Here is a 14,931-nt window from a genome sequence, read left to right as displayed (position 1 = left end):
ATGGTAACTATAGCAATTTCTTTTTGTGAATAAATTCACGTCTCTTTTTATAAACGTGTGGCATTCCGCGCTTTACGGACGTGCAGTAGACCCTCACAAACGCGCAGTGGACCTCACAGGGACCGCGCCCAGCGCAGAATTCAGCGCGCCGGTTGAGACGTGACTCTGCGCACGGGGAGAGAGACGCGGGGACAGTGTGATTAAGGGGGGGGGGGAGTGGAGGGCTCGCTGTCGTTTGCAGCAGAGCAGAGCGCAGCTCAGCTACGCGTGCCGGGCCTGGGGACCCGCTCATTAAAACAGCCTCATACTCCGCCAGCTCCTGCAGCGCACGGGGGAGCAGGCTGTGTGTGTGTGTGTGTGTGTGTGTGTGTGTGTGTGTGTGCGCGTGTGTGTGCACGTGTTTGTGTGTGTGTGTGTGTGTGTGTGTGTGTGTGTGGTTGTGTGTGTGTGTGTGTGTGTGTGTGTGTGTGTGTGTGTGTGCACGGTTGTGTTGTGTGTGGTGGGTGCGTGCCGTTTTGTGTGTGTGGTGTGTGTGTCGTGTGGGTGTGGCGCGTGAGAGAGTCTGTGTGTCCGCACGTGTGTGAGCGGCACTCTGTGTGTCGTCAGCGACTGCAGTGATGGAGTCACATTCATGGAAAACTTTGCTGCTTGCTGACATTCTGTGCCCAGCAACCATGGGTCTAGAAAGGTACATCGCATTATGCCTATTATGGATCATTATAATAGCAGTAACTCACTGCTAGGCACAATGCAAGCTAGTGAATGAGTACATTGTCTAGGGCACGTGCCAGGGGTCGGTTATGTCAAACTCCATGCCCCACACACATGGATATTCACACAATGACAAACAGGCAAGGACAGGCAATTAAAAAATATATACATACAGACAAAACATCAGCCCACACACACACGTGCACATGTGCATACACATACGCTCGCTCACACACCGGCACACACACATAGACACACAGGCACACGCACACACACTTACACTGACACACATGCTCACGGACATGCACACACACACACACACACAGACACACAGGCACACACACACGCTCACGTGCGCGCACACACACACACACACACAAACACACACTCCGGAAGCGTACCTCGATCATCTGGGCGACGTAGCTCTCGGGCCCGGTGTATTCGGTGGGGTCCTTCACCCTCACCAGGACCCGGAAGTACAGGTAGTGCCACATGTTGTGCTCGGACTTGATGTGCTCCTCGAAGGACACCGTCTTGTTGTCAAACTTGTCTCTCTCCAGTCCTGCAAAAAAAAAAATGGCAGCGCTCACTAGAACGTGGAAATCCCGTCCAATCAAAACTTGCAGCGCTGACTAGAACGTGGAAATCCCGTCCAATCAAAACTTGCAGCGCTGACTAGAACAGAGCAATCCTGCCAATCAAACCCAGTATCACCTGCAAATTCATAAATAAATCCGCAAGACACCACTTCACATCGCGGGAGTCAAATGTATTAAATACTCTTAACTTTAAAAACGTGAATCTTAGAAGGTAACTGAAATACGTCTTTTAAATAATGCTTAGAGATGCTAAGAGATACAACTGCCGATTGTCATTTCAAATGCAACCCCGCCTCCTCTGGCCAGTGAACTCAGCGTCCTAGAGACAGCTAAACCCCGCCTCCTCCTCGGGGTGATGACCCACGCCCGCCCGTTCCTCACCGCAGATGAAGCAGGTGGTCCTCAGGATCTCCTCCTTTCGCTGCTTCTCGCTCCTCAGGTCGGCGAAGGTGTCGATGATCACCCCGAAGATCAGGTTCAGCACGATGATGATGACGATGAAGAAGAACAGCAGGTCGTACACCACACGGGCAGCGAAGAGCGGCTCCTGGGAAGCGTTTGGAAACGACAGCGGTCCACAGTCAAACAGCCTTGCTGGGTCAACAACAAAGTACAATGACTACAATACCCACAGTGCCGGGAAAAGCATGTGCCCCCTTCCTGATTATTGCATACAAACACATACCACACACACAGATCTGTACAGAGGAAGGAAGAGAAATGCGGATTTCTTGGTTCAATGGTCAGGAAAGAGAATTGGGAGACACTAAATTGGCCGTAGGTAGGGAGGAGTGTGTGTGTGTGTAGGTTGTTAAATCCACCAATTAACCCCTGGCTCAATTAGCACATTAGCTCTAGAACGCCACGGTTGGTCAACTTGTGTATCAGAACACAGCAAAATGTTTGATAACACGAGTTAGCGTCTCGTGAGCTAAAAAAAAAAAAATGCACCTTTAATGTCAGATCACACCAATGAAATTAAAGAAAAGAGAAGTTGGGAGTGGAAACCCCTGTCCTATGCAGTAGAGAGGGAGATGGCTGGAGAAGGAAAATGGCGGACAGGGAGATCACTCACGTCTTTGGACGGCTTCCGGAGCACGTCCCCGACGCCGCCGCCGTTGCGCAGGCCCTGGTTGAGCACCGTCACGATGCACATGAGCAGGGTCTCGCACACGGGCTCCGTCCCGTCGCTCTCCTCTGCCGGCGGGGGGGGGGGGGGGAGCAAGGACCACAGAAACACCCGCCGTGAAAACCCCACCGAGAGATCACAGCGAGCAGACGGCTAATGAAAGAACGGCACGGGACGAATGAACGCACGTAGCGGAGGTGAAGAAGACGAGACGACTCGAACGTCGGATCACGGCGGCCTTAAACCGCGGCAGAGCTTCGACGGTAAAGTTTGGGTTTTTTTTTTTTTTTTTTACCGGACGCAAGATGAGGACGGTTAAACCTGGGGCTGGCCGCGCTCGAAAACGGTCGAGGAAGGACCCCCCCACCCCCCCCCCCCCGCCCCGTTTTAGATGCCGCCCACCACGCGAGTGCGGGCTGGCGTTCAAGCGGCGCTAACCGCTAACCGGCCGCACGTGACCTCGGTGCGTCGGCGCGAGCGGACGGGGGAAATTGGCGATCTCAATTCCGCACGTGTCGCTCGGAACGACCCGCCGTTACCGTAATTAGAATTTTCGAAAAAAAAAAAAAAAAAGTGGTGGCTTTTCTGTGATTATCGGCTGAAGAGAGCGAGCAGTGGGAGCCGGGAGTGCTTTTCGTTTATTTCCGCAGGAAATCATTTCATTATTTTCCATTGTCCTCTAATACGTAAACCGTGTTGGCTGGAGATTCGTGTCATTATAGAGCACTCTGTCTGTGGGAGGTTTATGGCTCTGTGATGTAGGTGTGCGTGGATGTGTGTATGCTAATGCAAGGCACTTTTATGCTTGTCACACAAAAGAAAAATCGATTTCAGTGAGAACTTCCGTGCAGCAGTTTCACTTCTGCCGTGCACGTAGATTGTTCTAGAAACATAGAACTTCCTTCCCAGTTATCTCACAACTACCATTCCAGTAAAATCTTTTTTTTTTTTTATACCACCTGAGAAACAGCAAAAGTTCAAGCACGTACTTACTCTGGTAATAGCATGCGATTGTCACAGTACCACCCTAGCAACAGCATGTGATGTCATAGTCCCACCCCAGCAACAACATGTCTCGGTGCCATCCAGATTAAAAATTTGTCACGTCAGAATTTCACGGTGTCTCAGAAGTCTTCCAAGGCATTTCTGGTTTTACGCTGCTCTGTTTATCGACCGTGTAACCAGGATTGAAAGCCCTGGCGCCGCATCCTTATACTTAACTCACCTGCGCCAGGTAGGTGTATGGAGTCTTCGCAGAACTCTTTTGAACACGGTGGATTCAGGCCTCCTAAGACACAAGCGGATGACGCGTTATAAAGAAATCGAGGCTGGCCTTCCTGGTCTTGTCGAGAGACGTTGCTCACTAGCGCCAGTGCGGTTGGCTGCAGTATAGGTGTGTTTCCGCCACCAATGTTAATGTAGGTCAACGGAAACAATACGGTCAAAATGTACGGTAAATAGTTTTTTTCCCCACACACATTACATTACAGGCATTTAGCAGACGCTCTTATCAAGAGCAACTTACACAACTTTTTTTTTTTTCTTTTTACATTGTATCCATTTATATATATATATATATATATATCTATATATATATATATATATATATATATATATATATCCATAGATATATACTTGAAGCAATTCAGGTTAAGCACCTTGCTCAAGGGTACAACGGCAGTGTCCTACCCGGGAATCGAACCTGCGACCTTTCGGTCACGAGCCCAGCTCCTTACCCGCTGTGCTACACTGCCGCCCATTTTGTTTTAAAGAAACTGACCTGGGAAGTGCAGCCGGTCCACCTCCATGCGGAAGTCGTCCTTGAGGAAGAGGAAGCCCACGATGGAGAAGAGGTAGACCAGGATGAGCGCCAGCACGGCCGTGAGGATGATGGAGCGCCCGTTCCGCGTCACGCTCTTGATCACGTTCAGGAGCGTCTCCTCTCTGTAAACCAGGTCAAGGAGCTGGGGGGGGGAGGGGGTATGCATAAAGAAACTCACACTCAGTAATCAAGAAAAACCACACACTCTCACACACGCAAACTCCTCAAGCAGGGGCAGAGGCTCTTTCAACCCTTCCACAGTTGATAGCAGGATGGAAGATGCTAGTACTCAACAGACATTTGGTGCCTGAAAATCATCTTTTGGACGAATTGGGGAAAAAGCTATTAAAATAAGGAAAAATCATATAGTTCCCTCAGACCGTTGCAAATAATATGGCTGCTACGCTACAGACCAGGGGGTCACCAGCCAGGACCCTGCTGCACCCAGGTTTCTGATGCTAAAAATGTGTGGTGGATAATGTCACCATGTCCCTAAAACACACCTGGACTGAACCTAATCGGTGCCGGTCAGCTCCGAAACCACGGAAACTCCACGGCGGGAAAAAAAACAAGGCTGCCGCAGGGAGGAAGAGTATGAGGAAGAGCGGGTGGGGGCTCTCCTACCAGGAAGCTGTAGAAGAACTCGTGGAGGAAGAGGCCCAGCATGCAGACGATGACGTAGATGACGTGGTAGAGGAAGGCCATGTCCATGACCACGGCCTTGTAGCCGCGCGTGAACGTGCCCCGGTTCCCCACGAAGCTCACCAGAAACACCATCTTGTTCAGCAGCTGAAGGGAGGGAGAGAGAAAGAGAGGGAGAGGAGGAGAGGGGGAGAGAGAGAGAGACGGGCGCTCAAAGGCGTTTATTCTTAGCCTGTGAAAGGGTGACGGTAATAGCCCCAAAGGAGGAAAAAAAAGCGGCACAAAAAAAGCGCAAAAATAACGCTCCCTCTTTGGGCACCGGCTCCACCCACCCGAGCATCTTTGTGACACTCGGAAAACACGCTTTTAATAAAAAAAGGTTGCAAAAAATAGACAGCCAATTTCAGTAGCCGGTATAAAACGCGACACAATGAAATAATAAATAAATAAAGTTTTTTTATTTTTAAAAAGGCTTTGCTGTTCACGTGAGGCAGTCATGTGACCTGACGCTCAGCACTTTGCCGGGGCGTGATTCGGCCAGGAGGCACGGGGGCCTCGCGGGGTGGGGTGGGGGGGGTGGGGGGGTGGGGGCCGGGGGCGTGGCCTCCCGCACGCCGTGGGAAAAACACTCTCAAGGGCTACTTTTGCCAGAAAAGTTAGTAGCACTTTTATTGGGTAGTTGTGTACAGGAAAAGGGTTCAAGAGAGCAACCATTTAAGGAATAGTCATTTCGGGTGTGCAGCGGGGATAAGAGGTGTACTGATGTGCGATGTTGTGTGTGTCATGCGTGGTGTGTTGGAGGAGTGTGTGAGTGTGTGTGTGTGTGTGTGTGTGTGCGTGTTTATGAGTGTGTGCGCGAGTGTGTGAGTGTGTGTGCGCGTGTTTATGAGTGTGTGCGTGAGTGTGTGAGTGCTCACATTGGCTGCTCCCAGCAGCACCAGAGTGAACGCCAGGCCCAGGGTGTAGATGGAGCGCAGGATGACGGACACCAGGAAGGGCCGGATTCCCGCCGGCTTGCGAAGAACCAACAGCATGGTGGAGCACATCGCCACGGCGACCCACAGCAGGATGGACACAAGGTGAGGTAGGGTGCCTGGAAAAACCAACACATTTGCACAACCGCAATAATCCATCCACAGATAAATAAAAGGTATAACAGACTGCGTACACTAAAGCTACACCCATACATCTACACTATACTAGAATCAAACTATGCAGTTGGCTGTAAGGAGTCATGGTCGCAGAATTTAAGGTTGCTGCTAGTTTGGAGTTCACACTGAAGGTCTCGTTGGGGTTGTGAAGAAGAGGGCACCCCATACCACCCACCACCTCCACCCACGCTCGTGGCAAGTGGTGCTTATGACATTCCTAAGACCTCCGTTTCTGGTTGAGATTTTTAGGCGTCTGAAAACCGAAGTTTTGCCTGATCGAAGAACCGCATCAGAACGGCACAGCCGACAAATGCCCCGCCCCCGCCCCCTCCCCCTCCCATTCGCGATGGCGGAGGAGGCCGGGGGAGCGGACTGGAGCGGCGGCGGGAGCTCACCTTCGTCGCCGTCGTCCCCGAACGGGTAGAAGAGCGCCACCGCCAGGTTGACCAGCACCGCCAGGTTGAAGGAGATGCTGCCCCACAGGGAGATGTGCCGGGAGAACCAGAAGAGAGCCGGGTTGTCTGGCGGACACACAGAGAGTCGCTCACACATCGCCGCAGCCACAGTCCGCCATTACCATTACTGTCACATTACATTACTCCATTACAGGGCAATTACACCATTACATTACTCCATTACAGGGCAATTACACCATTACATTTCAATCAAACCGTGCAATTACACCATTATAGTTCAATTACACCGTTTAAAATATCTGAAAATATTCACGTGTAACTAAGAATACCGCTAACTGTTATTCACCGCTACCTACGTTGGAGTTGCTTAGAAACAACCTGTTACCAAATTAGTTACTACACAGGTATTTTCAACTACTTGAACTACACAGGTATAGCTGCAACTTAATGTAAAGTGTTATCTTCATTTTTATTTATTTTTTAATTTTTTAAACGAGAAATAGAAACTCCAGCAGCGCGCTGAAGGCAGGCGCTCACTTTGAATGTTCTTCTGCCACCTCATCTCGCTGTAGAGGTCCTCGAACTGCTGGAAGAAGTCGTTGACCTTGCTGCCCTGCTCGTCGCGCTCGGTGCTGGTGAAGACGCGCACCTTGGACTCGTGCGTCAGGTACTCGCAGATGTTGGGCACGGGGAAGACGATCTTCTCCATCGTGCGGTCGCGACGGACGATCTGCGGGGCCGAGCGGCACTGCCTTTAGCTGCGCTAAACCCGGTTAGCGGTTAGCGGATACGGAAGCTAACATCCACAAGCGCGTTACGTCGCCTTGTTCGTCCGAACACCAATAAGAGATATTTAACTCGTGTATGTATTTCCTTAATAAGTACAACACCTGGGACTGTACTACTGGATACCATGCAGACCTGGTTCAAATAAGTATTTGTTTTGGATTCAAATACTTTTCTGTGCTCTGTTGATCTTGCCTGGTGTAACTGAGCCGGCCAATATGACCAGAAGGCGGGGTTTGCACTTTTTGAGAGTATTTCATTGGTTCCAAAACACCAGACAAGATCAGTAAAGCTTAGAAAAGTATTTGAATCCAAAACAAATACGTATTTGACCCAGGTCTGATATCATGATATAACTAATGGCAGTAGCTTCAATGGTCTCAGAAAGTATACTTCACTAATCCTTATCCTCTATGGCTGAAACAGCAGTAGATCACAGAGGAAACTGAGGAGGTTTCTGGGCCCTCTCCAGCCACAGCCAATGAGGACGGGAACTTGAGCGGAATGAATTATATCTGTGGAACACGTAGAGTTGAGGACGGGGTTGGGGTGAACGGTGCGGAGCGCCCGAGGGGTGTGCTGGGTAGTACGGAGCGGTGTGCCCGTTGCGGCGCCGCTAGCTCGATGATTGGGCCGGCGACTGGAGAGACAGCCGAGCGACGTGCGACATCACGCCTCCGTAGTCGCTGGATTCCAAGTCCGCCTCAAGCCCTTGATGCAGCACTTTTGCTGTGCACTGTGGTGCACCATAGCTGAGAAGAGAAGCACCCACAGCCACCCCTGAGTCTGTTCTATCTGATTGGTCGACACACTTCAACAGGCCGTCCGTCACCGGTCAGAGCTCGGTTTGTCCCGCCTGACGGGTCAGGAGTTCACGAGGACGGCGAGCGGTTTCTCCGGCCGCCCCGACCGCAGGAAAGAGGAAGACGAGGAAGAGGAGGAGGAGGAGGAGGAGGAGGGCGAGAGGGCGTCGCGCCAGCTAAACAAACAACACGAAACGCGCGTTCCGTGCAATTTCCGTCTCTCTCTCTCTCTCTCTCTCTCTCTCCACCTGCCGGGGTTTCGGTGAGAGAGAGAGAGAGACGGAAATACACCGTCTGGCGGCGCCGGCGTCTGAGGCGGGCGAAATGGAGAAGCGGAACCCCCCGTCGGGCCTGGCGTCCGGCCGCGGCGCGCAGCGAGCGTTTCGCTTCTCCTTTCGCGCCGGCTAGCAGACCATGTCCGACACAGGATCCAGTTTTTTGTTTTTTTTTCTCCCCACTGAGATTTTTTAAAAAGATAAAGAAATCGCTCTTGGTTTTAACGCCCGGCATCCTTTTGTTAATACTGTGGTTCCACTGTTCACATTTACATTTACATTACAGGCATTTAGCAGAGACTCTATTCCAGAGTGACTTAAACAGCTTTTTTTACATTGCATAGCATTTTCCATCAGGGAGTACCTGGTGAGCCCGGATGGGGCGGGGCGTACCTGGTGAGCCAGGATGGGGCGGGGCGGGGCGTACCTGGTGAGCCAGGATGGGGCGGGGCGTACCTGGTGAGTAAGGATGGGGCGGAGCGTACCTACTGACCCAGGACGGTGCGGAGAGTACCTGGTGACCCAGGATGGGACGGGCCGTACCTGGTGACCCAGGATGGGACGGGCCGTACCTGGTGACCCAGGGTGGGGCGGAGAGTACCTGGTGACCCAGAATGAGGCGGGGCATACCTGGTGACCCAGGAAGGGGCGGGGCGGGGCGTACCTGGTGAGCCAGGATGTAGATGTTGTGACCCACGTCTTTGGGCGTGATGTCGTCTCCTGCGACCTCCCCCTCGCTCTCCAGGCCCTGGTTGTACGCCTCCTTCATCACGTCCACCTGGATGCAAACGTTGCAGTGAGCTTCGCAACCAATCGCATCGCAGTGAGCTTCACGACCAATCACTATATGCAGTGAGCTTCACAACCAATCGCACTGTAGCGAGCTTCGCAAGCAATCGCGTCGCCGCGAGCTTTGCGACCAGTAACGCACAGCCAGTGCGTCGCCGCCGGCGCCGCGTTAGGCTCCGCCCACTCACCAGCTCGTTGGGCCTCATCTTGTACAGGATCTTCTCGGCGTTCTCGCTGTCGTGCCGGCTCTCCATGATGGCCAGGAGCAGCTTGGAGGCGTTGTTCTGCAGGGCGCCCCACACAAAAAAAAAAAAAAAGAAAGACCCACAAGCTGAATCCCGCCATTCCAAAACATGCCGGAAGCCTACCTAACTACTTGGGCGTGTGAATTTTCAGGGTTAATCAGGAAATACTGAATTCTCTCCAGTACGGTGTGTATGGCATATGCATGCATGCATTTTCTCTACAGTACACATCAATATGCACGCCCTAAAGTCTCTGGGACCACTAGTACTTGATGTTGTTGCTGAATGCTCACTCCTACAAGCTATCGAAGAGTGCAAACGCTCTTGGTGTATGTGTTTATGATGCACACAAGGTTGAGAGGCATAGGGTCTGAAAATCAGCGTTTTATGATTAATCAGGAAAACACCCGTCCCTGATTGGTGCGGGTGTGACCCAGGGCGACCCCCTCCCCCCACCTTCAGCACCAGCACCAGGTCCATGCGGTGCGTCCCGAGGGGGTTGATGGGGTTCACGATGAGGGCGATGATGATGTCGATGCCGTTGGACTCGTGCTTGGCGATGCAGGTCTGGGGGAAAAGGGGGGGAGGGGGGGGGGGTCAGAAGGATAGGGCATATTTCAACAGGGTGGAGCTAGGATGGAGGACAGCAGGTGGAGCTAAGATGGATGTGAGCCAGGGTATGAAAGCAGGTGTAAGTGAGCAGGTTTAAATGGGCAGGTGTAAGTGAGCAGGTTTAAATGGGCAGGTTTATGTGAACAGGTTTAAATGGGCAGGTATAAGTGAGCGAGTGTAAACGAGTGGGTTTAGGGTACCTGGTTCTCATGGCAGGGTCCTTGGCAGTACTCGGTAATGGTCTCGAGGGTTTGCTTGACCAGGTCCACGTTCCTCTCGTTAATGTAGAGCCCCAGAAGGCCCAGCCCACCAGTGGTGCTGCCGCAGATGCAGTCCAGGAACTGCAGGGTCTCACACACTAGGTTGTAATTGGTCTTGTTGTTCTGGTTCCGTAGAAAATTCTGGGTGGGTAAAAAAAATCAGCATAAAATCTGACACAACACCAAGAGTCAAGCGGTTCATAGGAATCTATGGATCAACGCTCGACTGGCAAACCAGTGCAGGAGCCGGTTCAGTTGGATGGGACTGCAATCTCAATGTGGCTTCACCTGCAGGTCCCGGTTGTGGTTCTCGCAGAGCAGCTGCAGGTAGCGCAGGATGGGCTTCATTATGGAGATGGCCGGACTCATCAGGGCTTCCTCTCGCGACTCCTCCGGCCCGCCCCCCTCTCCACCGGGGCCAATCATGTCCAGGTCCGGGTCGATCTCCTTGCGGAAGGTGGAGTAGGCCTTGGAAGTGGCGGAAGAGGCCTCCCTGAGCTGGCCCTTCATGTCCTGCTTCAGGTGCAGGCCGGAGTCTCGCCCTGCACAGATGGACAGGACATACGCTCCCTTAGCCCACCTAAGAACACTAAAGCCATCTGCGCATTATGGTATGTCTTTTCACTTAGAGTACATGCATACACTATATGATCAAAAGAGTTTTGTCAAGAATGGTGTGGAAGAACTTGACTGGCCTGGCACAGAGCCCTGACCTTAATGCCACACAACATCAATCCACCCAGACACTACTGAGGCGGTGTGGATTAGGGTTTAGACTCTGAGGAGGTGTGGTAGATCTGTGTTTAGACTCCAGTTAGGAGGTGGGAGAACCGGGCTTTATACTCCACTGAAGAGGTGTGTGGGTTCAGACGTAAGGAGGTGGAGACTGGAGGAGGCGTTTGGGTTAGGACGTGAGGAGGTGGAGATTGGAGGAGGCGTTTTAAGACGTGGGGGGGAGGTGCAGACCTGGTTTCTTGTAGCGGGTGGTGGTGGTCTCCCCGTCTTCGTCCCTCTTCCTGCAGGTCACCTCGAACATGTTGACGGACACGGTGGAGCGGATCTCCTGCTGGGCCAGCTTCATGCGGTCATAGAAAACCTTGAAGAACTTCTCCGACTTCTTCTGGTCATGAAGCTGGTGGTAAAAGGAATTCTGGGACAGCGAGGGGGGGGTGGGGGGTTAAAGATCGGAGTTTGAATTCAGACACCAGACATAAAGCAAATGCCTCCCCCCAGGCTACAAAGTTTTTTTAATAACTACCGCACGCATGTATTGTAAAACACTGAGCACAGACTAACCCCCCCCACCCAACGAAAAATGGTTTGACGTGATGAAGCAACGCAGCGGTCCCCGAAAAATAAAAATCTGCATATCCGTGGCGAAAGACGTCCCCTAAGACGATCGACATGATCAATACCTGGATCTGCCGGTTCCCTCCCTTCAGGAGGCTGATGCCCAGGAGGATGCTCTCCTCGAACACCCGGTCGTTCTTGGTGCTGACGATGAGGTCCACCACCAGCTCCGAGGCGCCGACGCTGTCCAGCAGGCACTGGATGTCCGCCGTGCAGGGCCCGCACCGGTCCGTATCCGGCCCCGGGGAGCCCCCTGTCCACAGCCGCACCCACCGTTACACTCACATCGACATTTTGGATTTATTTTATCCAAAGCGACATATAAAAAAAAAGTGCATATCGCGGTCATTGGGACCGCTACAAAAACACAGGTCGGATAAGGCGCAGCACTCATTTAGAACGGTTTATTTGTAGCCGAGGACACAGTTCGGTTCACGCAGTCCAGAACATTGTTCTGACCGGACTTATGCCAAGCCAAACTAGGGGGGGGGGGGGGGAGAACAAGCTACAATATTGGGATGAAAAAATACAAATGACAATAAGTGCTGGAATGGAGGTACGTGTAACATGAGTGGCATGAAAGAGGGGTCAAGGTGAAGACAAGAGCACGTGAACCCCTAGACGGAGAACACCGCCCATTTTGATTTTGGCACTCACCTCCTCCCGAAGGTTTGGAGTATCCTCCGGAGGCGCTGTTCCCGTCGGATTTGGGGGGGCTTCTGAAGTATCGCGCGAGGAGGATCTTCCTTAAACCGTTCCCCTGTTTCCAGAGAGGAAAGGCAATCCCATCAGTGTCACGCCGTATCAGTGTGTTTTTCCGGACTATGAAACAACCATCAGGCTGGAGAACCACTGAACAGACTGCAGCTGCTTATGGTCACGCGATCAATATTTACACGCTTAGGATTACACACGTGTTCCATCAATTCAGCTGAACAACTAGATCTCCAAAAAAAAAAAAAAAGAATACACATTACTATACCAACGATCGTTTCCTTGGTTACAACTTAGAAAACAAATAGTCGACGAGCAGTTGTCACCGACTTCAATTCAATTTTTGCCCAAAAAAAAAAAAAAACGGGGGAGAGATTTTTGTGACACGTCAACGTGAGCAGCACCCTCCTGTCCCGGAGAGCAAGTTTTCGGATGCTTTCGAAAAGGGGAGCGATGACCCGCGCGCAGCGGAGCCTCTTGGTATGAGCGTCGCTCCTTCCAGCTTCTGCCCCCCCGTCACGGCGCGCACACTTTCAGGGAAGCGGTGCGGTTTTCTCCCATGAATTATGCAGGGCGAGGGTCCGCCCGTGCAGGATGACTCAATGACGATTCAACAAAAAGTGCAGCCGCGTAACTTCGAACGCCGGCACCGCGGCGACGGCGTCCGGAGAGCATCCCGACCGTAGGCCTGTGAGCACGCAACGACGACTTCTTAGGACATGGAGACATGCAACTGGAGGCCCTTACCAAACACAGGGATGAAATCATGTGCTATTTATAAAATTACCCCCCCCCCAAAAAAATATCGATCTTGCTAGAGGTAAAAGTAAAACTGTATAAAAGTTACCACGCAAACAATATATCTGGCTACAGACCTGCAGAGAGTGGGAATATTTGACCTGCAGGATACTTTTTAAAACAAATTCTCAGTGATGAAAAGACTAAGATGAGTCACAAGCCAAATGTTCAGACTGCACATGTGTCCCTCAGTGAAGATGCACGAGTCTGGACAAACTTCTGGCACAACGGCTTCAGCTTACTTGTCTTTCTTACGGTGCCACCCACTTGTTGACGTGCATTGTGGGCCATTGGAAAGAGGGAAGAAAAGAAAAAACTCAAATAAAATATTTTTTTGTAAACTTCTACTTTATTTGTGGGACCAATACAACATGGCACAGCCATAATTTTAATTTCACTTTCTATCAGAATTTCCTGGAACTAGAACCGACAAGGGCAGGAACGTTTAACTACAGCAAAATTACTCCAGGTTAACCTAATGACGGCCGTTAACTACTTATGAAAATACGTTAAATGAAAAATAATTTATCCTTCTTAGAAACTATAATGACTGCGGGGTACGGCCTTGACATCCGTCAATCTAGGCTGTGGAGAAAGAACCTTAATAAACAGCCATACATTTGCAGCATGTCCAGAACACAAAGAACCATACCAGTAAATATCATGCAACACATTTCCATGAAAAGTGAAGTACGCAGAACAACCAGGCTAAAAAAAGCCCCTCGAAAAACAATGCCTTACTAATGTAATACAGCAAAACCAGATAAATACTCCGCAAACGAACAGGGTATGGACCCAGAAGTGAAGTATATGAAATATGTATTTTCAAGCGATGCACAGATTTTCTTTGCCATTTTCCCTGACGCGAAAAAGCGACGGTTGAAGAAAAATGAAGGCCAATTAACGAATGGGGAAAGATTTAATCTACTGATAAGGAGATACACAGGGAAAGCGGAGAGGCTTAAATAAGGAGATAAAGAGATGGGATCGCAGTGCAGGAAGTGTCATGGTGGGAGATTCGAACCTGCAGCACGTGGGGTGGGCGGAGGAGGAATGGGTGAGATTCCAAGGAGGGGGCTCAGCTCCATTTCTGAGATGATCACGATGCAGTTTGGGACAAATGTTTCACTGTGTACGGTGACTGTTGTGCAATAAACTCAATCGAAATATCTGAATCTTTCCAGGACGGAGGAGACGATGCTTCGGTTCGAGGGAAATTCACGAGGGAGCGCTTTTGTTGCGTAACCCGCCGATCTGTCGAGGCGGGACGGAGTCCCGTCTTGGCGCTGGAAACCCAAACTGGAGACGAGTATGAGCGAGAGGCTGGACATGTTCCGTTTGGGAGCGCACACGCACGCACACGTACACACACGCGCACGCGCACACGCACACGCACACACGCGCACACACACGCGCACACACACGCGCACACACACACACACGCGCGCCACACACACACACACACACCACACACACACACACACACACGCAATCCCAGGGGAATTCTTTGGGGAACGGAGCCGTTAGTCAAGAGACGCGCGGATGGCGGTTTTTTTTCCCGTTTCCCGCGGCGGCCTGAAACCGCGCGGAGAACGGCCCTCCCGCCACGGACAGGCCCGGCTCCGCTTCTGCTCGCCTGACCTCGCTGTTTCCATGGAAACTACCGCTACCCCCTCCTCTCCCCCCCCCCCCCTCCCCCCAGGACACAGCCGACAAAAAGCAAGGCGCTTATGAAGTGGAAAGCAGACGGACACAGACTGGGGAAAGAAGAGGGTGGGGGGGGGGGGGGGGGGGGGTTCAATTTAGCACAATTCATGACCCCCTGGCTT

At 51.6% G+C, this 14,931-nt stretch overlaps 1 protein-coding gene across 1 annotated transcript in view; it reads right to left on the bottom strand.

The window, feature by feature from the left end:
- Nucleotides 1–14,931, bottom strand: part of itpr2 (inositol 1,4,5-trisphosphate receptor, type 2) — a 72,000-nt gene that overhangs the window by 6,187 nt on the left and 50,882 nt on the right. Inside the window, exons 38-54 of the mRNA XM_064319530.1 lie at nt 12,248–12,350; nt 11,656–11,843; nt 11,207–11,390; nt 10,529–10,782; nt 10,181–10,381; nt 9,825–9,935; nt 9,312–9,407; nt 8,699–9,112; nt 7,008–7,224; nt 6,450–6,575; nt 5,821–5,996; nt 4,886–5,050; nt 4,220–4,403; nt 3,665–3,727; nt 2,386–2,507; nt 1,692–1,857; nt 1,113–1,273 (exon numbers count right to left, since the gene is read on the bottom strand). Of these exons, the coding sequence (XP_064175600.1) occupies nt 1,113–1,273; nt 1,692–1,857; nt 2,386–2,507; nt 3,665–3,727; nt 4,220–4,403; nt 4,886–5,050; nt 5,821–5,996; nt 6,450–6,575; nt 7,008–7,224; nt 8,699–9,112; nt 9,312–9,407; nt 9,825–9,935; nt 10,181–10,381; nt 10,529–10,782; nt 11,207–11,390; nt 11,656–11,843; nt 12,248–12,350 (2,931 nt within the window). The remainder of the gene's footprint in view (nt 1–1,112; nt 1,274–1,691; nt 1,858–2,385; nt 2,508–3,664; nt 3,728–4,219; nt 4,404–4,885; nt 5,051–5,820; nt 5,997–6,449; nt 6,576–7,007; nt 7,225–8,698; nt 9,113–9,311; nt 9,408–9,824; nt 9,936–10,180; nt 10,382–10,528; nt 10,783–11,206; nt 11,391–11,655; nt 11,844–12,247; nt 12,351–14,931) is intronic.

This window comes from Anguilla rostrata, chromosome 19, assembly GCF_018555375.3.
Source record: "Anguilla rostrata isolate EN2019 chromosome 19, ASM1855537v3, whole genome shotgun sequence".
NCBI lineage: Eukaryota > Metazoa > Chordata > Actinopteri > Anguilliformes > Anguillidae > Anguilla > Anguilla rostrata.
Note: the sequence above shows the minus strand (reverse complement) of the source record. Positions and strands in the feature narration are given on the sequence as shown.